Source organism: Equus caballus, chromosome X, assembly GCF_041296265.1.
Source record: "Equus caballus isolate H_3958 breed thoroughbred chromosome X, TB-T2T, whole genome shotgun sequence".
Classification (NCBI taxonomy): Eukaryota; Metazoa; Chordata; class Mammalia; order Perissodactyla; family Equidae; genus Equus; species Equus caballus.
In genome coordinates, this window is record NC_091715.1 from 139,908,722 (window position 1) to 139,928,882 (window position 20,161).

The 20,161-nt window shown below is 46.9% G+C and overlaps 1 protein-coding gene across 1 annotated transcript; it reads right to left on the bottom strand.

The window, feature by feature from the left end:
* Window positions 1-1,700: 1,700 nt before the first annotated feature.
* On the bottom strand, window positions 1,701-6,413 carry LOC138921888 (melanoma-associated antigen 8-like). Its single transcript, XM_070257749.1, has 3 exons — window positions 6,267-6,413; window positions 4,351-4,460; window positions 1,701-3,606 (listed from the first exon to the last, which is right to left on the bottom strand). The coding sequence occupies exon 3, from the start codon at window positions 3,164-3,166 to the stop codon at window positions 2,135-2,137; it is 1,032 nt and encodes a 343-aa protein (XP_070113850.1). The 5' UTR covers window positions 3,167-3,606; window positions 4,351-4,460; window positions 6,267-6,413; the 3' UTR covers window positions 1,701-2,134.
* Window positions 6,414-20,161: the final 13,748 nt, after the last annotated feature.

Genomic DNA, 20,161 nt, shown 5'->3' on the forward strand with positions numbered 1-20,161 from the left:
CCTGCAGGGAGTAGGAATGCTCTGTGTCACGGGGAGGGCAGGAGGTCCTGTGCAACCTTCAGAGAGGGCGGCAGCAAAGACCCTGTAAGCCAGCCAGGTTCCAGAGTTGGACAGGAGGACACACGGGGAAAGACCAGGGGAAGGGTGCTGTCATGTGGAAAAGTGCTGAGACTGGACAGAAATGGAGACACCCGGAGGAATCAGCCCTCAACAAGCCTTGGACCATCCCCAAATTGTATTTGATTCTCATTGTTGCCTTCCTTCTTTAGGCCTGCTTTCACTAGCTGGGCCTCAGGGTCCTAATTTTGTCACCTGAGAGACATCATGGAGAACTGGGAAGAGAAATGAATGAGGAGTCAGAAGGTGGGCCGCAGGCTGGGATGAGTGGCAACAGCGTGGGCTCTAGATGAATCCAGACCCGGGTCTAGTCTGTCTGTCGCTTACTAGCCATGTGATCCTGGGAAAGTTACCAAGCGCTATGACCCTCGGGCTCTTCCTCTGTGAAGGCAGTGGGTTGGTGAGCCCTGTCTTGTAGGACTGCAGGAACGGATGGGATGTGTGGCAAACACCTGGCACAGTGCCTGATATACATGGGAACTTTGAGGACTGGCAGTTATTTCTAGGATTGTTTTGATTCCAGACCTTCCACTCTCTCCTCTGGGATTTTGTTTGTTTGATGTCCAGGTCGTATTAGAGAACATGCAGTTCAACAGGACACGAAATAACTAATGAGCCAAAAAGGATGTTTCACAAATGAAACTCAGTAGATCTTCCCAGCTAGAGGATATATGTGAAAATTCGGGGGTGGGGGAGTCTTCCCAGCTGGATGGAACACAGAGCTCCTAGAAACAGAGTCAAGGACCGACTCCTTGCCTCCCTCCAAGCTGCTCTTCATCCAGACCACTACTTCCATTCATTTCATCCCACCAAAATCTAGCCCTTGATTACAATTGGCCAATTAAACTCAATTAAGATTAACACCTAACTTATGCTGTAGGCTCTGGCTCTCCCAGGCCTGGGAGAGGAGTGCCAGGCCACTGACTTCTGGGTATCAGTTCAAAGGAATGTCACCATATTTCTCTGAAATCCTTAGAGATGATGGATGTCAAACTCCTCGTTGTTCACTGTGTTCAACTGCAATGCGACAAGAGCCCAGGACACCTTCCCTTCCTGCCCAGGTGGAGATTTCTGTCTGGTTACCCGAGATCCCTAAGAAACTCTTCAGAGCAATTTTCCATTTCAGACTTGCCCCTCAGCCCTAAGACACACTGTGAGTCTGGCCATTGCCACCACCGAGCTTCATGATAATCAACTCCCACACAAGGAATCGCAGTTTCCCGAAGACCCACACTGCCCTGGCTTGGGGCGTTTATAAGTGAGCGTGCTCCCCTGGGGCTGCACCACCTCCCACCTTCTTTGACTTGTCCTGGAGGGGACACCTCACCATCTTCCTTCTAGGACTGTGGCTACTAAACTCTCATTCTACGGGGGGGGGGTGCCCTGCTTATCCTCATGTACCCACTACTGACACAGGGCCTTCCAGAGAGCAGAGGCTCAGCAAAAGTCTGAGGAAGAAATGAGCCAGTGAGCAGGGGTCTTATTTATGCAGATTAAATTTCTCTGACTTTCTTGATTCACTCAAGCAAATCCGGGTAGACTTATGTCTTTTACTTTCATAGTCTGACAGACAAGAAGGGATAGGAAGGCAAGAATTAAGTACCTTCTATATTTATTTCTGGATTTCTAGACTCCATCATTTTGACAGATAAGTTCATTCACATTTCCAGGAAATTGCTGTTCCAGGGCCATGTCATCCAGTTCGGATCACAGACTATGATAGAAGGCGTCCCAATTACTTTTACAAAATAGCAAAACTCCTACTCTTGGACTGGATAAGTACAAATTCATATGTGATCAAGGTCATTCAAAACTTAGGCGCTGAAGCAAATTAAACCTTCTATTAAAAAGAAACATTTGAAAAATTCCTAACAGAAACCAAGATCCATCTCCAGGATCCATCACAGAGAACAAGAACCCACAGACGCTATCCACAGTGGCCTCCCACCTCGCCCCTCCACTACTTAGGACACTCACTGCTCTCTCATGAAACACGCAGTGAAGAAGTGGCCTCACTTCATGCCCAGCAGGAGAAGGTGCTGGGCATGGGCCTGCCCCGTGCCTGGCCGCCCTCGGGCTCAGGTGCCCCTTCCTCATCACTCACAGCCTCTTCACACAGCTGGAGGAAGGGATTGGGATCCCTGCTACTGACCCTGAGGAAATACTCCAGGACTTTCATCTTGCTGGTTTCAGCGTGGGCCCTGGGACCCCACAGGAACTCGTAACGTGCAGGATCACTGCTGGGCACCTGCCGGTACTCCACGTACTGCTCCCGCACCCAAACTTTAGTGATAAGCTCCCTGGGCTCCCCGTAGATGAAGTGCTCCCTCCCAGCACGCACCCCCATGACACTCAGTGCTTCCCAGACGTCCTCCTCAGGGACACAGTCACCCTGCAGGTGGATCACACCCAGGAGCATCACCAGGAGGCCAGTCTTGGGCATGCTCTGCTCACCACTCAGCATCCCATCGTAGGTGAGGCCCAGGGTGGTGACCAGGACATAAGAGTGGTCACTGGGGTCCACTTCCTTCACGTCAATGCCAAAGACAAGCTGCATGCGCTCAGAGGCTTGTCTGAAGATCACAGGGAAATGGTCCTGGTAATCTCTGAGGACCGTATTCAGCATCTCCGCCTTTGTGGTGGGCTCCTTTGTGCGATACTTGAGAAGCAGGAACCCCACCAGGTCAGAGACCTTCAAACGTAGTGCATCTTGGAGCGAGGACTTGGCATCTCCCGGGTCCTCCCAGACCCTTGGTCCCTCCTCATCTTGGATGCTGGAGCCATTGTCTCTGGACTGGCTCCATGGAGTGGCTGCCATGGCAGTGGGGGAGGGTTGAGCACTCGGATGGCCCTGTTCAGGACTCGTGGTCGCAGCCACAGCCACCTCCTCCAGGGTGCCCAGGAAGGGGACAGAGGTGGAGGATGAGGGGGATATGGCCTCCTCCTCCTCAGCCCCAGACAGCTGCGCATCCACCAGGCCCTGGGCCTCTCTTGGGTCCTGATGGTCTTCCTCACGCTTGCAGAGCTCACCCATCCGACCTAGATTCATGTCAGGCAGCGGGCAGGAGTGTGGGCAGGGGGTGACTGATAGAGACCCACGGGCCTAGGAGGGAGAGAGTTGTGAGTGGCCTCAGCTCAGAAACCCACCCTTGGTGGCTCTGACAACGGTGACTTACAGGTCTCTTCTTAGGGGTGCTCTCGGCTTCACAGGGATCTGTTGTCCAGGGCGGCCTGTGCCCTAGGGATCTGAGGGAAGAAGTGATAGGGCTCCTCAGGGAGGACCCAGCACAGCCTGAGGTTCTGGTGCTGGTGGTGGGCTGGGGTGTGGTGGGCTCGAGGTCTGCAGGGTCTCTTCAGTTCTGGCGTGGGGGCGCCCCTGGATGCATATTCGGGGTTTGTCCCTCGACTTGAGTCCTGGCACTGCCTGGGCCTCCTCTATCTGTGACCTGAGGACACAAGCCTCAGACCAAGGCCTTCACCTCCAGGTTCCTGGAGGAGGAAACACGGGGCACCTCAGGGTGCAGACAGCAAGCAAGCACAGCCCTGGGACACCAGGGCTGACAGGAGGGGTGGGCCAGACTCTGTGAGGTCCCCACTGTTCTGGGGTGGGCGGTCCCCTCCGAGCTCACTCAGGGTCCTCACCTCTCCCCTGTCCTGGCCTGGGCCCCACCCCACTGCTGCCCTGAAGCAAACCTCTCAGAACAAGACCACAGACCCCTGAGATTGAGCAGAAGGAAGTGAGGGGGCCTCACATCTGGCCACACCTGCCCAGGGGCTAACAGGAGGCACCAAGGGACAAGAAGGGGTGGCCAAACTCTGTGGGTTCCATCTGTCCTGGGATGGGTGGTGTGCTCTGTCTTCACCTCGACACCATGCAGGGCCTGGTTCAACTCCATCTGTTGACCTGAGGCCACCCTCTTTAGGCCAAGGCCCCATGTCCCGAAGACAGAGGAAGAGGATGTGAGGGAAACTCAATCCACCCACCGATCCTGGTGCCTCCTGGTGTGTGGGGTCCCCTCAGTCCTCACCGTGACCCCTGCCAGGGCCTGGGATCCTGCCTCTGCTGACCTGAGTCCAGACCCTCTGACCAAGGCCCTTGCCCCCTTCCCGACACCACCGGTCAGGAAACGAGAATGGGCTCAGCCAGAAAGGCCCTGCCAGGGTGCCAGGGCTGACAGCAGGGCCAGATTTCTGTGGGCCCCCTCTTTGTCCTGGCCATGGGGGTACACTCACTCCTCCCTCGGGGTCCTTGACTCTTGGAATGTATGTCAGCTGACCAGATGTGCTTCCTCAGATGACCTGACGTTGTCCTCGCAGACCAAGGTCCTCTCCTCCCTGAGCCTCTGAGAGAAACGGGAGGAGGCTGCACATCCACACCCACCCGCCTGCACCCACCGCTGACATCCCAAAAGGCTGGCAGCGGGGACCAGCCCCCGTGTCCTGGGGTGGGGGTTCCCCCAGACCTCCTGTAGGTTATTCGTCTTTCCTCCTGCTGGGGCCTGCCCTTCCTCCCAGTCCCCCGCCTGGGACAGCTGACATCTCCCGCTTAGACCAGGCCCTCTCCTCCTGAGGACCCCCCACCTTCCCGCCCAGGCTAGAAGTGAGCGTGCCATGTGGGACCACCGCTGACTGTTCCTTCCAGGGCTGAGAACAGGGGACAGCCGGACTCTGTGCCATCCTTTCTTTGCTGAGGTGGGGGGTACACTCAGTCCTCAGGGGGGTTCCTCACCCTGACACCCATAAGATCCTGGGACTCCACCTGCGTCTGACCTGCCATTGCCCCTCAGACCAAGGCCGCACCTCCCTGAGATCCCCCATCCCCAAGCATGTGTCAGGAATCCGAGAAGGCCACATCCAGCCCTCCCTGCCCCGGGGCCTCCCTGGGCCGAGAACAGGGGAAGCTGGCCTCTGTGAGGTCCCTTCTCTTCTGGGGTGGGGGGAACCTCCATGCCCTCCGTTCCTCCCAAAGGCTCCTTGTCTGGAGTCCGGGCAGATCCGGGACCCCTTCCTCTGCTGACCAGATGTGGCTCCCTCTGCTGACCCGCCGTCGCCCCACAGAACAAGGCCTCACCTGGCAGAGCCCGAGGCAGAGGTGAGTGGGCTGCACCACCTGCCGCCACCCCTGCCTGGGGTCTTCAGGGTGACAGGGGCAGGGCCGATTTCAGTGGGCCCCCTCTGCCTGGGGCCGGAGTCCCCTCAGAGTCCTCAAGGTATTCCTAGTTACTCCTGGCCAGGCCTGGACCCTTCCCTTCTGCTGACCCGAAGTAGCATCCTGCAGGCCAAGGCCACCATGCCACTGAGACCCCGAGCAGGAAGTGGACGGGCCACCCCTCCTGACATCCTGCCTGGCCTCGCAGGACTGACCACAGGGGCAGATTTCTGCTGGGGTCGCCTATGCCTGGGCCGGGGGTCTGCTCAGTCCTCCCTCGGGGTCCGGGGACCCCACCCTCGGCTGACCTGAAGTCACAGTCCTCATCCCCTGAAGACTCCGGAGGCAGAAGGCTGTAAACGCCTCCTCAGGTGGCCCTCTCTGGGGCCTCCCAAGCCCGAGCGCAGGGCCACAGGCTCCCTCTCTGTCCTGGGGTCCAGGGTCCTCAGCCCTCCCTCGGTGTCTCCCGGGGACACCAGCAGGCCCTGGGCCACCCTCTCCGCCCCTCATGTGCTGTTCCTATGACTGAGTCCCCAGTTTCTCTCAGATCAGGATGCGAAAGGCGGGAAAGGCCGCCACTGGTGATGGCGCCCCAGGGCCTCCCAGGGCTTATGGCAGGGGCGTGTTTCTGTGGGGTCTCCTTTGTCTTCCCTCAGGGTCCTTAGCTTGAGCCTGTCAGGTCCCGGGACCCTCCCTCTGTGGACCTGAGGCCCTCACTCCCCTGAGACCCCACGGGAAGTCTGTGGAGGTCACCTCAGGCCACTAAACCCGGGGACGCCCAGGGCTGATGGCAGGGGCCAGTGGGGGGTTACTCCCTGGGGTCCTTGGCCACCCTCTGCTCCTTCCCTGACCCCCAGCATGGCCTGGCCCCGCCTCTGCCCCTGAGTCCGCTCCCTCCCCCGGGCCCTCCCCAGCAGGCTCCTCTGAGGAGGGGGGCGGGGGCTCAGCCTGTCCATCCCCCGTCCCCCAGGGTCCCTCAAGGCTGACAGCAGAGGCAGACCTGGACGCCCTGGGTCTAGTGTTCTCCCTCCTGGGGCTCCCTGGGCCCCTGGCCGGGACTGGCCTCCTTCCCTCTGCTGCCCTGAATCCGGCCTCCCTCAGCTAGGCCCTCGGCGTCCCCAGACCTCCGAGGCGGAAGCCAGGGGACGTCACATCCGGTCACCGTGGCCACGGGTCTCCCAGGGCTGACAGCACTGGCAGAGAGGCATCCGGGGGTCCCTCTGCCAGCCCTCTGCTCCTCTCCTTGTCTCTGGCCGGGCCTGGGCCCCTGCTCCTGCACCCTGAATCTGTGCCCATCACCCCCAGGCTCTGACCCCCTGTTGGCTGCGGAGGGAGCGGGTAGCCCTCGGCTGACAGCCCTGCCCGGGGTCCCCCAGAGCGCACAGGAGGGGCCCGGGGCTTCTGTGGGCCTGTGCTCTGGGGCGGGAGCAGCCCTCCGGCCTCCCTCGGGAGGGTCCTCGTCCACCCTGGCTGAGAAGGGCTGCCATCCCGGGGAAGGGCTGGATGGGGGCTGTGGCGCCCAGGGCCGAGGGGTTCACAGGAGAAGCCCCCTTCCCGTGGGGTCTCGGCACCAGCGAGCCGGACTCTGCAAGCCATTTCTTTTCGGGATCGCGTTTGTGCTGACGAGGCTGAGCAGCTGCGGGGGCTTCAAGATGCTCCTCCGGGTTTATGGCGACCTCCTATTGCGTGCTCAGTGCAGGGATTTTCACTCATTTATCCTCCTTCCTAGTAAGAAATACATTGTACATCTCTGCCCACTGCAGGAGCCCTGTATCTACATCTAGAACAGGTTTGTAGCTTATATGTGCTTCTAGACGCGTGTGTGGACATGCCACGTGAGTATGCACCTAGGCACGTGTATATGCACGTATGTTCCTATTATGTCTTTATAGCTATATGTAGACTATATGTGTGTATGCTTATTTGATGAAATACCTTCTCTTTATGTGATTTGCTCTGATCCTCGCTATTCTAATTCTAGTCTCTTCTTTAAATACTATTAAAATAAGTATCTTTTGAAAGGCCAGTCCTCACCCACTAAGCTGGTTTCATGTGGTTATTATCACAGACTCTGGAGGCAAATGCCTCAATCGACCCATCTTTCCCGCTGTCCTGGTTTTGCCCCTGGGCCACTGGCCTGTGTGGCCTGAAGCCCTGCTTCAGATGTGTGCAGTGAAGCAGGAGCAGAAGTTTGAAACCTTCCCTCCTACCCATCCTGTCATCGGCATCTTTGTAGCCTCCAGCCCCGCCCAACTTCCTGGTGCTCCCCATGCCCCCACCCCGTGCACAACTACAGGCTCACTGGAGTCTTCAGTCTCCCCCAGGGCTTTCTCTTGTTTTGTTGTTTAGATTTTATTGTTGATACTTTTAAAATTTTTGTTATCCTTTCTATAGTTTTCCAGGGTTGATTTTGGGAACAGAAGGCAGAAGCCCAAGATGGACTGCCATCTTAGCAGCTAAACTTAAGGTACTAAATCTGTAAGTCTGTGGAAAAGGAGAATTGGCCTTTTCACAGTATTCTCTTCCCGTCTATGTATATGGTATACTGCTCTATTTATTTGGGAACTCTTTAACCTGAATCTATCAGTAAACTTGTATAATTGCCTCCATAAAGACCTTTTCTATTTTTGCAATGTTTCTCCTTAGGTAAATTTAATTTTTTTTTTGCAGTTGTGAATAGGGAGATTTCCTGTATGTTCTAAATAGTTATTGCTTTGGCATGGGAAGTGTCTTGATTTTGCTGTGGTGATCTTCCATCCACTATTTTCCTGAAGTGTTTTATTCATTGACAGTTCCATGTACCCATTCCTTTGAATGTGCTAGATAGATGATCATGTTGTAACACCAAATATCAATTATTTCTTATTTGTTTGCGTATCCATAGCACTGGCTGTTATTTCAGTGCATCTTCAAAAAGTAGAGGTAATAGCACATATCTATGACGTGTCCCTGACAAGAATGCTTCTAACATTTCAACTTTCAGTAAGTTTGCTGCCAGTTTGAGGAAAGGGAAATTCCCTTCTCATCTTATTTTGCTAATAGTTTTTTCCATGAATTTGTGATGAATATCTTTCAAAGGGTTTTTCTATACACATTGATGTGATCAAAGGTTTTTTCTCTGTGAATTTATTAATGCAAGGAATGACACATAGAAGTATTTTCTAATGTTAAATCTTATTTTCATTCATTGAACACAGCCTGTGCTCTGGTATAAAGGTTTGTGTTCCTCCTAAATTCATGTGTTGAAATCCGAATGTGTGCTGTGATAGGATTAAAAAATGGGACCTTTGGGATGTGCTTAAGTCATGAGGTGGAGCACTCATGAATGGGATTAGCGTTTTGTAAAAGGGGCTCCAGAGAGAGCCCTAGCCCCTTCCACCGTGTGAGATACAATGAGAAGTCTATGACCCAGAAGCGGGCCTTCACCCCACCATGCTGGCACCCTGACCTCAGGCTTCCAGCCTCCAGAGCTGTGAGAAATAAATTTTTATTGTTTATAAGCCACCCAGTCTGTGGCATTTTCTTATAGTCATCCAAACAGACTAAGATAGCTTGTTTGTCTATTTAACTCACTGCTATGTTGAATATGCTATTAATTTACTTAGGTTATTTGTTTCTATGTGAGTGACTTCGGCGTGGAACTCCATACGGCTTTTGCTCCTCGATTCAAATACCAAAAAAATAACCCTACAGCTAACATCATGTTTCATGGTAAAAGACTAAATGATTTCCCTCTAAGACTGGGAAAAGGCCAGGATGTCCATTTTATGTAAACTCTTTCAAACCATATAAAAATAAGGAAATCTAGGCTAATGTAACACAGCAAGAACAAGAAATAAAAGATATATAGATAGGAAAAGGAAAAAAAAAATAAAACCGTTTCCATTAGCAGATAACATTGATGTCTACTTAGAAAATTCCTGAGTTTAGCAATGTCACTGGACACAAAGACAATATAGAAACTATCATTGCTGTAAAAATTGAAAATTGGGGAAAAAATCAATGTCATTTACAATAGAACCAAAAAACATGAAATGAAACCCTAGAAGGATATACTGTTTTCATGGATCAGAAGACTCAATATTGTTAAGATGTTAATTACCCTCACAATATTCTGTGGGTTCATCACAATCCCAATCAGAATTCCGGCAGGAAGGAAACAATTTGGCAGTTCCTCAAAAAGCTAAGCATAGAATTACTGTTTGCTCTCTCAGTTCCATTCCTAGGTACATACCCCAAAGAGTTGAAAACAGATATTCCAACAAGTACATGACACGCACGTTTATAGCAGCACTATTCACAATAGCCAGAAGGTGGAAACAGCCCTAATGTCCATCAATGAATGAATGAATACACAAATTGTGGCATATATGTATGATGGAATATTATTCAGCCATAAAAAGGAATGAAGTCTCGTACGTGCTACAACACGGATGGATCTCAAATACATTACAGCAAGTGAAAGAAGCCAGATAGCAAAGTTCGAAAGGTCACATATTGTATGATTCATTTGTATGAAATATGAAGACTAGATAACCCCATAGAGACAGAATGCAGATCAGTAGTTGCCAGGGGCTTGGAGTGGGGAGGAATGGAGAGAAACTGCTTATTGGGTAAGAGTTTCCCTTTTGGGGTGATGAAAATACTTTGGAACTAGGTAGAGGTCCTGCTTGCACAACTAAATGCCACTGAATTATTCACTTTCAAAGGGTTAATTTTATTATATAAATTTTACCTCAATTTTTTTTTAATTCTGGCAAGAAGCTTTTGTAGACATTAAAAGGCTGATTCTAAAATGTAGAATGAAGGATCCTTTATGGAAAGACAAAGAACTAGAATAATCAAAAAAAATTTGAAAAAAGAATAGTAGTATTGGAGGTCTCATACAACCTAATTTCCAGACTTACTATATAGCAGGAGTTGGCAATCTTTTCGTGTTTTGTTAGGTTTGTGGGTCATACAGTTTCTGTCACAACTATGCAACTCTGCTGTTGCAGTGCAAAACCAGCCATCGATAACAAGTAAATGAAGAGGCATTGCTGTGTTTTAATAAAATTTTATTTACAAAAAAGGCATTCTTAATTCTACATTTTAGAATCAGCTTTTCAATGTCTACAAAAACTTCTTGCTGACATTTAAAAATATTAGTGAGGTAAAATTTACATAATAAAATTAACTCTTTCAAAGTGAGTAATTCGGTGGCATTTAGTTGTGCGACCAGGACCTCTACCTAGTTCCAAAAGCAATCCAAACGGTGCTAGAATAATTGTACATCTATTTCCAAAAAAATTAAATGAACCTGAACCCATACCTCAAAACTGAAGGTAGACTTAGCTACAAGACCTAAAACTATAATATTTGTAGAAAAAAAATAGGAGAAAATCTTTGAGATCTTGGGTTATAGAAACATTTTGGTGAAATTCATAGAGTGAATGCCGGATGATGAAAGTGTTCTGGAATTAGATAGTGGTGATGGTTCCAAAATCTTGGGAAGATACTAAAAGCCACTTTGAATTGTATACTTTAAAAGGATGAATTTATGGTATGTGATAATCTTGATAAAAACGTGCCTGAGACTCTAACCATGTGGGACAACCCATGTCCTGCCCAGTCGGCACCAGAAATGTGTATGGGACAGTAGGGAAAAGTCATTAAAAGGGTTCTAAAACTTTCACTCATCACACTGCAGATTCCAGAAGACAACTTGATTAACCAATCTATCTTAAAAGCACTTTGCCGTGAATATGTTGGCACAAGCTGTGTCTATTCTTACGGTAGGGATACTTCTCAACCACTACCCAGAAGCCTCCCCGTGCAACAGGGACAGGGGAATCTGCTTCTGTGACAGACAGGAAACTTGAGAAAACCATCTCCTCATATAAAGCCTTACAGAATTGTACAGGCTCTGCTTGAGAGCAGGTGACATCAGAAAGCCTGTGTGCATCTTCCTTACAATGCAAAAAAATTCTTTTGAAAGACCAAACTTATCCTTCTACCGTGAGCCCTCTAGCCGCTACACACAACACATACACAGACACACATATGCACACACACACATGCACACATTCAAACCAGTTGATCACATGGATCAGTTGCACTGGCCTTGTTGATTGCCGAGTTTTGAATGCAGTGATAGCCCATCTTTCACTACTTCCCATAGGCAGTCATGCAACAAACCGAAACCCACCGCTTCCTGGGGCATGCAAATAGGTATCTCTTCTGAGCTTTGACTAAAGAGATATAAATTTAAATAGATACAGAGATCTAGAGACTAAAGCTGTGTCCGAACAGGCCGTCAAGCACAGGAAAAATTTACCCGATAAAGATGAACAATACTTGAATGAATAGCTTTCAAATACATCCAGACAAGACTAATGATTAAAATCTGTGGGAACCATGTTCCTCTGGCCCGACCCAAGCAAAAACATCCCCCCAAACTCTTGGTTGAAGACAGACAAGTAATCCAGTTAGCTAAACGGGGAATCGGGGCGCAGGAGGGAGAAGATAAGAATGGAAGCGAAATCTTTCTGTATGCACCTTGCTTTATAGTTTTGATTTGGAACCATGTAAATGTCTTACACGATTAAAAAACAAATCTAAATTTAATAAAAGGCAATTGCTAATAATAAAAAAGCTGAGAAAAATGAACCATACTGTTTATCAATTGGAAGCATAACTGCACAGAGAATAATTATTTTAGGTGAATTTGAAACATAGTATTTAATTGTACACCCCTCTTGGAATATATCCTAATGGTGCAAAGAACCACAAACAGATCGTAAACTGCATTTAGTACAGTGAAACTGTGAACGGCTCTCACATCACTTATAGTTCCTTTGGTTTCTCATGCCTCTCCTACTTGGAGAGCTGTAATCACTCTACGGTTCACACAAGCCTACAGGCACAGGTGTATCCACACAGAGGAAGATGCATGCATTTCTGAGCTTCACCCTTATGTCAGAGAAATGACAATATACATCCACACAAAAACTCGTATACCAATTTTCAGAGAAGTATTATTCATAATATCCCCAAAGTAGAAACAACCCAAATGTCCATCAGTGGATGAACGGATAAACAAAATGTAGTGTATCCATACAATGGAATATAATTCAGCCATAAAAAGGAATGAAGTCCTGATCCATGCCATAACATGGATGAACCTTAAACACATATGCTAAGTGAAAGAAGCCAGACACATAAGACCACATGTTGTATGATTCCATTTATAGGAAATGTCCCGAAATAGACAAGTCCATAGAGACAGAATGCAGATTAGTGGTTGTGAGGAGCTAGGAGAAAGAGGGAATGGGGAATGATTAGATACTGGGCATGGAGTTTCTTTTACGGCAATGTAAGTGTTCTAAAATTGATTGTGGTGAGGATTGCACAATTCCTAGCCCTCCGTGCCCTGGCTCTCAGCTCTTCCAATCTCCCTGAGGCCCTTCCAGCAAAAATCATTCTATCTTATATCGTCCTCTTGCTGTTTCTGCTCAATTTTTTCACTGTCATATATCTTCCTGTGTGGGCTGTATGTATTTTCTCTCTCTCCTGTCTTCTGCTTGCTCAGAGTTTCTTCTCCCTGTTTGCTCCTCAGTCCATTGCATTCTGGCTCATGTTCTCACTGCTCCACAGAAACAGCCCTTGCCAAGATCACCAGTGCCCTCACGAGGAGAGCTCCAGTAAACATGTGTCAGTCCCTGTCCTATTCTGTCCCTTGGCAGCAATGTCCTCTGTGACCACCTGGAGCTCTCTTCCTGACCTGCCTGTCCACTGTCTGTATGGATCTCCTCCTACCTCTTTGGTGTCCCTTAATTGGTGGGGCTCCCCAGCCTCTTGTCCTCTATCCCAGGCCACACACGGGCAACTATAAGCCACTCTTCTGGGCTCCCAAAGCATTCTGTCCACTGGGAAGTTCCCTTTGACTGTGCCCTTTCACACCTCAGGCTCGGCCTTTGGATCAAGAACACAACCAACATCTTCGCCTTTATCCCTCTCTCCCACACTGCTCCTCCTGTGTTCCACCATTCGTGTGCTCACCAAAGCCAGACAGGAGTTCTTCTATACCCTTCCCTTTCTTTCCACCACTATTAACTCTAGACCAAAAATAGTGCTTTTATATGGCCCCTCCTCTCACTTCTTCTCAGTGGTGTACTGATAAATATTTAACAACTACCCCCCAAAAAAGTCCTGATTTTCAGCATTTGCCAATTTCCATTGTGGCCAACTTAAAGCTGTAGATATGAGGTCACTGTTGGGAAAAGATGTTCAGTAGCACACAATTGCATAGTATTTCTACCATGCAGATACGATAGATGTAATAACCTATAATAGCAAACTGTAAGAAAATAATTAGGAAATATGTTTTAAATATTCATCACCATTGTTTTCAACACAACTCATTTAAGTGTAGTTGTCTCCGCTAGTTACTTGTTGTGTGATCATGGTCAAGGTACCTAAGCTCTTGGTGACTCAGTCTCCCTATTTGTCAAATGGGTCTAGTGACAGTCCTGCCCTCCTGAGATTGCTTCCCCCACATGGCTGCTTTCTGGGGCTTAGATCCTTGATCTACTCTGACTCCTGCCTTCTAGGCCCTTCCCAAAGGCCAACCTATTCTTTTCCTGTCCTCTGATTTGTCACCCCAGCCATACATCCCTTAAAGTAACTAAAAGTTCTACTTGAGGATTTACTATATACAAGACTGTTTAGCAGTTTAAATAGGGTGTTTCATGTAATCCTCTCACTGAGGTTGATACTGTTATTCCACTTTACAGAAGAAATCACAGATGCTCAGGGATGTAACTAGCCCAGTCACATGCTGACCTGGCAATAGAACTCAAGTCTGCGTGAGTCCAAAACTCCAGCTCTCAACATCCTAAATCTGTACCGCCCTACAAATGCTCATTAATATGGCCCATTTGAGATGGTGCACTCATCCCAAGGGGCAAGAAAGCATCTACAGAAATTACATTTGAAAAATGTAATATTCCCTTACAGAAGCAAACAGGGAATGCTATTATTTGAGATGCTTTCCACAGTTAAATTTCTCTAGGATGATAAAGAATGTTTTCATGGAAATTTCACTCCCAGCAAGCAGGAACCTGGCTGCCAGTTTCCATAATTTTCTTTTTAATCTTCCCAAAGAGAGTAGAACACCTATCAGCTGTGTAGACCACCCCAAATCCAGTCAGGGTTTGAAAGGGAATCACCATTCCCTAGTGCTGCGTGAAGTAGGAGAAAGAAACATTAGGGGCAAGGTAAGAGGGATGAAAATAGCCAAATAGAATCACAGAAAAGCTGGGGCAGCTTCCAAGTTGGGTTTTGAGTCAGCCTTCAATACCCTATGGCCCGGGCTGTTTCCACTGCTGCCTGAATGCCCTTGACCTCTCCAGGAGAATCTGGGCTGAACTCTATGTTCAACCATGTATTCAGGGTCCACCTTCATCACAGCCTCTATTACTCCATGTCCACAGGCTCATCCATGGTGTACCCTTTACTCTCCAAGGAAGTGCCTGACCCCAATGCCAGGGGCCTCTCTGTGGGATTCAACATAATTCAAGGAAACTCAGGGAACAGAAGTGACATGTCAGATTGTTATTATTTGCTTTATGGTTTGCAGAATCGAGCCACCTAGGAATATTAAGGGCCTGGCTTGCTCAGTCCTGTGTACCCCTATCCTTAGGAGACAAAAAGGCATCTGATGTCAGGAAGATCCTAGAGTGACATGGACTTTCTACAGGGGAACAGGATGCTGGACACCCATCGGCCACTGAAAGTACCCCCACTGTCTTTCAGTTGCCTGCTTCTCAGACCCAAACTGGCCCCAGGGCAGGGGCACCCACACAGGAACTGTCACTGGCCTGGTGTGAGCAGGGGTCATGGGGCCTTGGGCAGGAAGAGACATGCAGGAGAATCAAGATCACCACAGCTTCCTTTTGGCAAGAATGCGAGTGGATAAGGGCAGAGGGCACCAAACGAAGAGTGCATGATAGAGGGAGAGTTGCAGGGTTTGGGGAGGGTTTTCAGAATAGGGAGAGGGCTTCAGGTCAAGGGGAGTGGGACATGGGGTCTGGAGAGAGCTGTGGGATCAGAAAAGGGTCTCGGAGTCCCTGCACAGGACATGAGGTGATGTCCTAGGCGTGGGGACCCATGAAGCAGAGGCCTTGTTCTACCTTCAATCTTCGTCGGCACTGTGCGAGATGCACCGGAGGAATGCATAGAGGATGAGCAAGGTGGTGAGTATGAATAGAGCCGTGAAGATGGCTGTGGTCCTAGAAAAATCCCCTGTCCTCCATGGTCCAGTTAGCACCGCAGTAAGAGTAGTGCCAAGTGCCACCTGCTTGCACAGATCACGGCCTATACTTGAAGGAAATGCAAGGGCCAAAAGCCACGGCTGTGCCCCAGGACAGGTGGTGTGGGGCAAGAGGTCCCAGCCACTCAGGCCCTGCAACTCCTCCTGCGGGGCTTAACTGGGTGGCCTATGCCTGGCTAGATGGGAAGTGAGGGCCTTAGGGCTGAGAGAACCAAGAGCCAGCAGGGCACCCCCAGATTGGGCCTTGGATCTGGCAGAAGACCTAGACTGGGAGCAGTGCCCCTCCTCCCCGAGACATACCCACAACATCTTGAAGGAGCGATCTCACTCTTCTTACTGGCACCTGGGGAAAGCACATCGCAGTGGAGGGCATAAGCCAGCCACCCTCCCACCTCAAATTCCACCCTCTGCCCAATGTCGCACACAGACATCTTCCCGCACACAATGACTAGTGCTATGCTATTCATTATCATACCTTAGGTGAATCTAAAAGAAGGAAGGAGCCAAATACGCAAGGGACTCTGGCCAGGGCCGCTTGATTAAATCCCTGCCTTCTGAAGAACCACAGGATGCATGGAACATCTGCCTGGAGGAAGCCCAGGGCCTGCTCTGGCTGCTTTTTCTTGACTGCACCTGCCTCTCCCCCTGGAAGGACATAAAATGGCTTATTCTGGAGTCGATTGTCACCAGTCTGACTTCTTTCCTCCACTCTGTTGTCCACCAGTGGTTGTGGACCAGAAGCATCTGCATCACCTGGGGGGCAGATTAAGGAGGCAGGATTTCAGGCTCCACTCAGTCATATGGAGCAAAAATCTGCATATCAAGATCCCCAGGTGACATTACCAAGTGCTCATTGCAGCTTGGTGGTGCTTTGTGCCTCTGCCTTCTGTAGTCTGTGACTCACTGAATTCAGGGTTGTTGTATCTTCAACAGTCAGGAGTAATGAGGCAGGTTTTCCTGAGTTGATACTTTTTAGAAGCTCCCATTACTGAGGGCATACCACGTAGCAAGATGTTCTTTCCGCTTTCCAAACTGGCTGCACTTTTTCTACAATTTTACATTCCCAACAGCAATGTATGAGGGCTCTAATTTCTCTCCATCATTGTCAACACGTATTATTATCTGTCTTTTTGCTTGTAGTATCCTAGTGGGTGTGATATGGTATCTCATTGTGATTTTGATTTGTATTTCTCTAGTGAGTAATGATGTTTAGCACCTTTTAATGTGCTTATTGGCTATTTGTAGACTTTCTTTAGGGGAAATGTCTATTCAAATCCTTTGTCCATTTTGAATGGTTTCTCTGTCTTTTTATTGTTGAGTTGTAAGTGTTCCTCATGTATTCTGGAGACACGTCCCTTATGTGATACATGACTTCCAAATATTTTCTCTCGTTTTGTGGGTTGTCTCACTTTCTTGAGCAAAAACATTTTTTTTTTAAATGTTGGCACCTGACCTAACATCTGTTGCCAATCTTCTTCTCTTCTTCTTCTCCTCCTCGTCCTCCTCCTCTTCTTCTTCTTCTGCTCATTCTCCTCCTCCTCCTCCTCCCCAAAGCCCCTCAGTACACATAGTTGTATATTCTAGTTGTAGGTCCTTCTGGCTCTGCTATGCGGGATGCCACCTCAGCATGACTTGATGAGCAATGCCATGTCAGCGCCCAGGATCCAACCGGTGAAACCCTGGGCTGCTGAATTAGAGCATACAAACTTAACCACTCTGCCGCGGGGCCAGCACCAAAGTTTTTCATTGTGATGAAGTCCAATTTGTCATATTTTTCTGTGGCTTGTGCTTTTGGTATGATATCTAAGTCTTTATGTAATGCCAAATCATAAAGATTTACTGCTGTCTTTTTTTTTCTAATAGTTTATATTTTTAGCGCTTACATTTAGGTCTATGATTCATTTTGAGTTGATTTTTATGTATGGTGTGAGGAAGGGGTCAAAATTCATTCTTTTGAATATGGATATCCAGTTGTCCCAGTCCTCATTGAAGTATCTTGGCATGCTTGTGCAAAATCAATTGACCATAGATGTAGGGGTTTATTTCTAGACTCTCAGGTCTATTCCATTTATCTACGCTAGTACCCCACAGTCTTGATTACTGTAGCTTTATAGTAAATTTTTAAACAGTAAGTGTGAGTTATCCAAATTTGTTATTTTGGCTATTCTGGATCTCTTTGAATTTATATGTGGATTTTAGAATCAGCCTGTAAATTTCTTAAATAAAGGCAGCTGGGAGTTTGATAGGGATTGAAGTGAATTTGTAGATCAATTTGGGAAATATTGCCATCTTAACAATATTAAGCCTTCTGATCCATGAACATGAGATCTCTTTCCATTTATTTAAGTCTCGGTTAATTTCTTTCAACAATATTTTGTAGTTTTTCTTTAGTATACAATCTTGCACTTCTCTTGTCAAATTTGTTCTTAAGTATCTTATTTTATTTGATGCCATTGTAAAAGGAACTGTTTTCTTAATTTTACTTTTAGTTTGTTCCTTAATAGTGTATGGTCTGCACTCCTGACTTGGATATAAACATTCCCAGAAAAGACTGGCCAGAGTGACTGCTGTCAGCCTTCCCTTCCCTGGCTTCCCAGGATCTGACCAGGGTTGTCAGTACACAAGAGCACTACTCATGAGTATGTATGAGGCTGCCCCGGGAGCTATAAGAAATAACTGAGTCATGTTTTCAAGGTGATGGAGGGCACACATCATTCATGGATGAGTGCAATCCTAAAGTTTGGATTATTACTGTTAACACAACTCCAAAGGAGAAGTGAAGCGGACTGTATTCATAGACAATAGTGTTGTGTATAGAGAAAATCATAAGGAACCCACAGAAAACTATTAGAACTAATAAAAGAGTTAAGCAAGGTGGTAAGATACACGATCAGTAAACACAAATCAATTGTTTTCCCATGTACTAGCAATGAACAATCCCAAAATGAAATTAAGAGAATCATTCCATTTACAATACTATTAAAAAACTAAAATATGTAGGAATAATTTAATAAATGAAGTGCAATACTTTTACACTGAAAACTACAAAATGTTGTTAAGGGAAGTTAAAGAACACCTAAAGAAAGGGAGAAATGTACTGTGTTCATGGATCAGTAAATGTAATATCAAGATGTCAATAATCCCCAAATTGATCTATAGATTAAACACAATCCCTATAAAAATTACAGTAGGCTTTTTTTCTTTGTAAAAATTGACAAGTTGATTCTAAAATTTACATGGAAATGCAAAAGATCCAGGATAGCTGAAATAATTTGGAAAAGAGTCAAGTTGGAAGACTTTTACTTCTTGATTTCAAAACTTACTATAAAGATATTTTAATCACGGCAGTATAACTTTTGAATAGGGTAGACATATAGATGACCATAACAAAATTGGGAATCCACAAGTAAGCCCATAAATTTGTGGTAATTGATTTTCAACAAAGGTGCTAGAGAGCTAGTTAAATGGTGCTTGGACAATTGGATGTCCACTTGCAAAATGATGGATTTACACCCTTACCTCAGACCACACTCAAAAATTAATTCACAGGGAAAAATCATCACAAGCTTGGATTAGGTAAAGATTTCTTAAATAAGACACCCAAATGACAATCCATGAAAGAAAAATAATCAATATATATTTTTTCACTTTAAAAGGCACAATTAAGAAAATGAAAAGCCATAGTTCAGGAGAAAATATTTGCAAATCATGTCCCTGATGAGGGACTTGTTTCCAAAACATACGAAAAACAATCCTCTTAAACTCAATAATAAAGATAAACAATCCAGTGTCTTAAAATTTTACACATAAAATTACCATATGATGAGCAATTCCACTACCTGAGAGAAAAGAAAATACATATATGTTCAATCCAAGATTTCCACATGAATGTATATAGGATCATATTAACAATAACTAAAAAGGAAAGCAACCCAAATGTCCATCAACTGGTAAATGAATCAACAAAATGTGCTATAGCCATATAATGGAATACTATTAAACAGTAAAATCAATAAAATAAAAAACAAAAGAACTACTTATACGTGCTATATCAAAGATCAACCAAATAAGCCATTGATATGATTCCATTAATATGAATTTTTGAGGAAAAGAAAATTAGAGACAAATTAGTTTTTGCCTAGGGCAGAGAGTGAGGACAGGGTTTAACTACAAGTGGCACCAGGGATCTCATGCAGGTGACGGATATTTTCTAACTCTTGACTGATGATGGCTGTGCAACTCAGTCAATTTAATATAAATATTTAATAGAACACTTTAAATGAGTAAATTTTAAGGTATGTAAATTATATTCCAATAAAGTTTAAAAAATGATTCTGTTGTACCCATAGGTTTGGTTATATATATAGTCACTCACTCATGATTCATTATTACTTTATTCATTTATTCATATACTGAGCACCTACTGTGTGCCAGACACTGTGCTAGGTTCTAGGAATACAGTTTAGAATGGGAAAGAATACTCGTTCTGAAGGAACTCATCCTAGCAAAGGAGATAAACGTGTTTCAGTGAGTGTTTGCCAAACTCTATCCTTCACAACACGAGTATCCTCAGAGATGTAAAT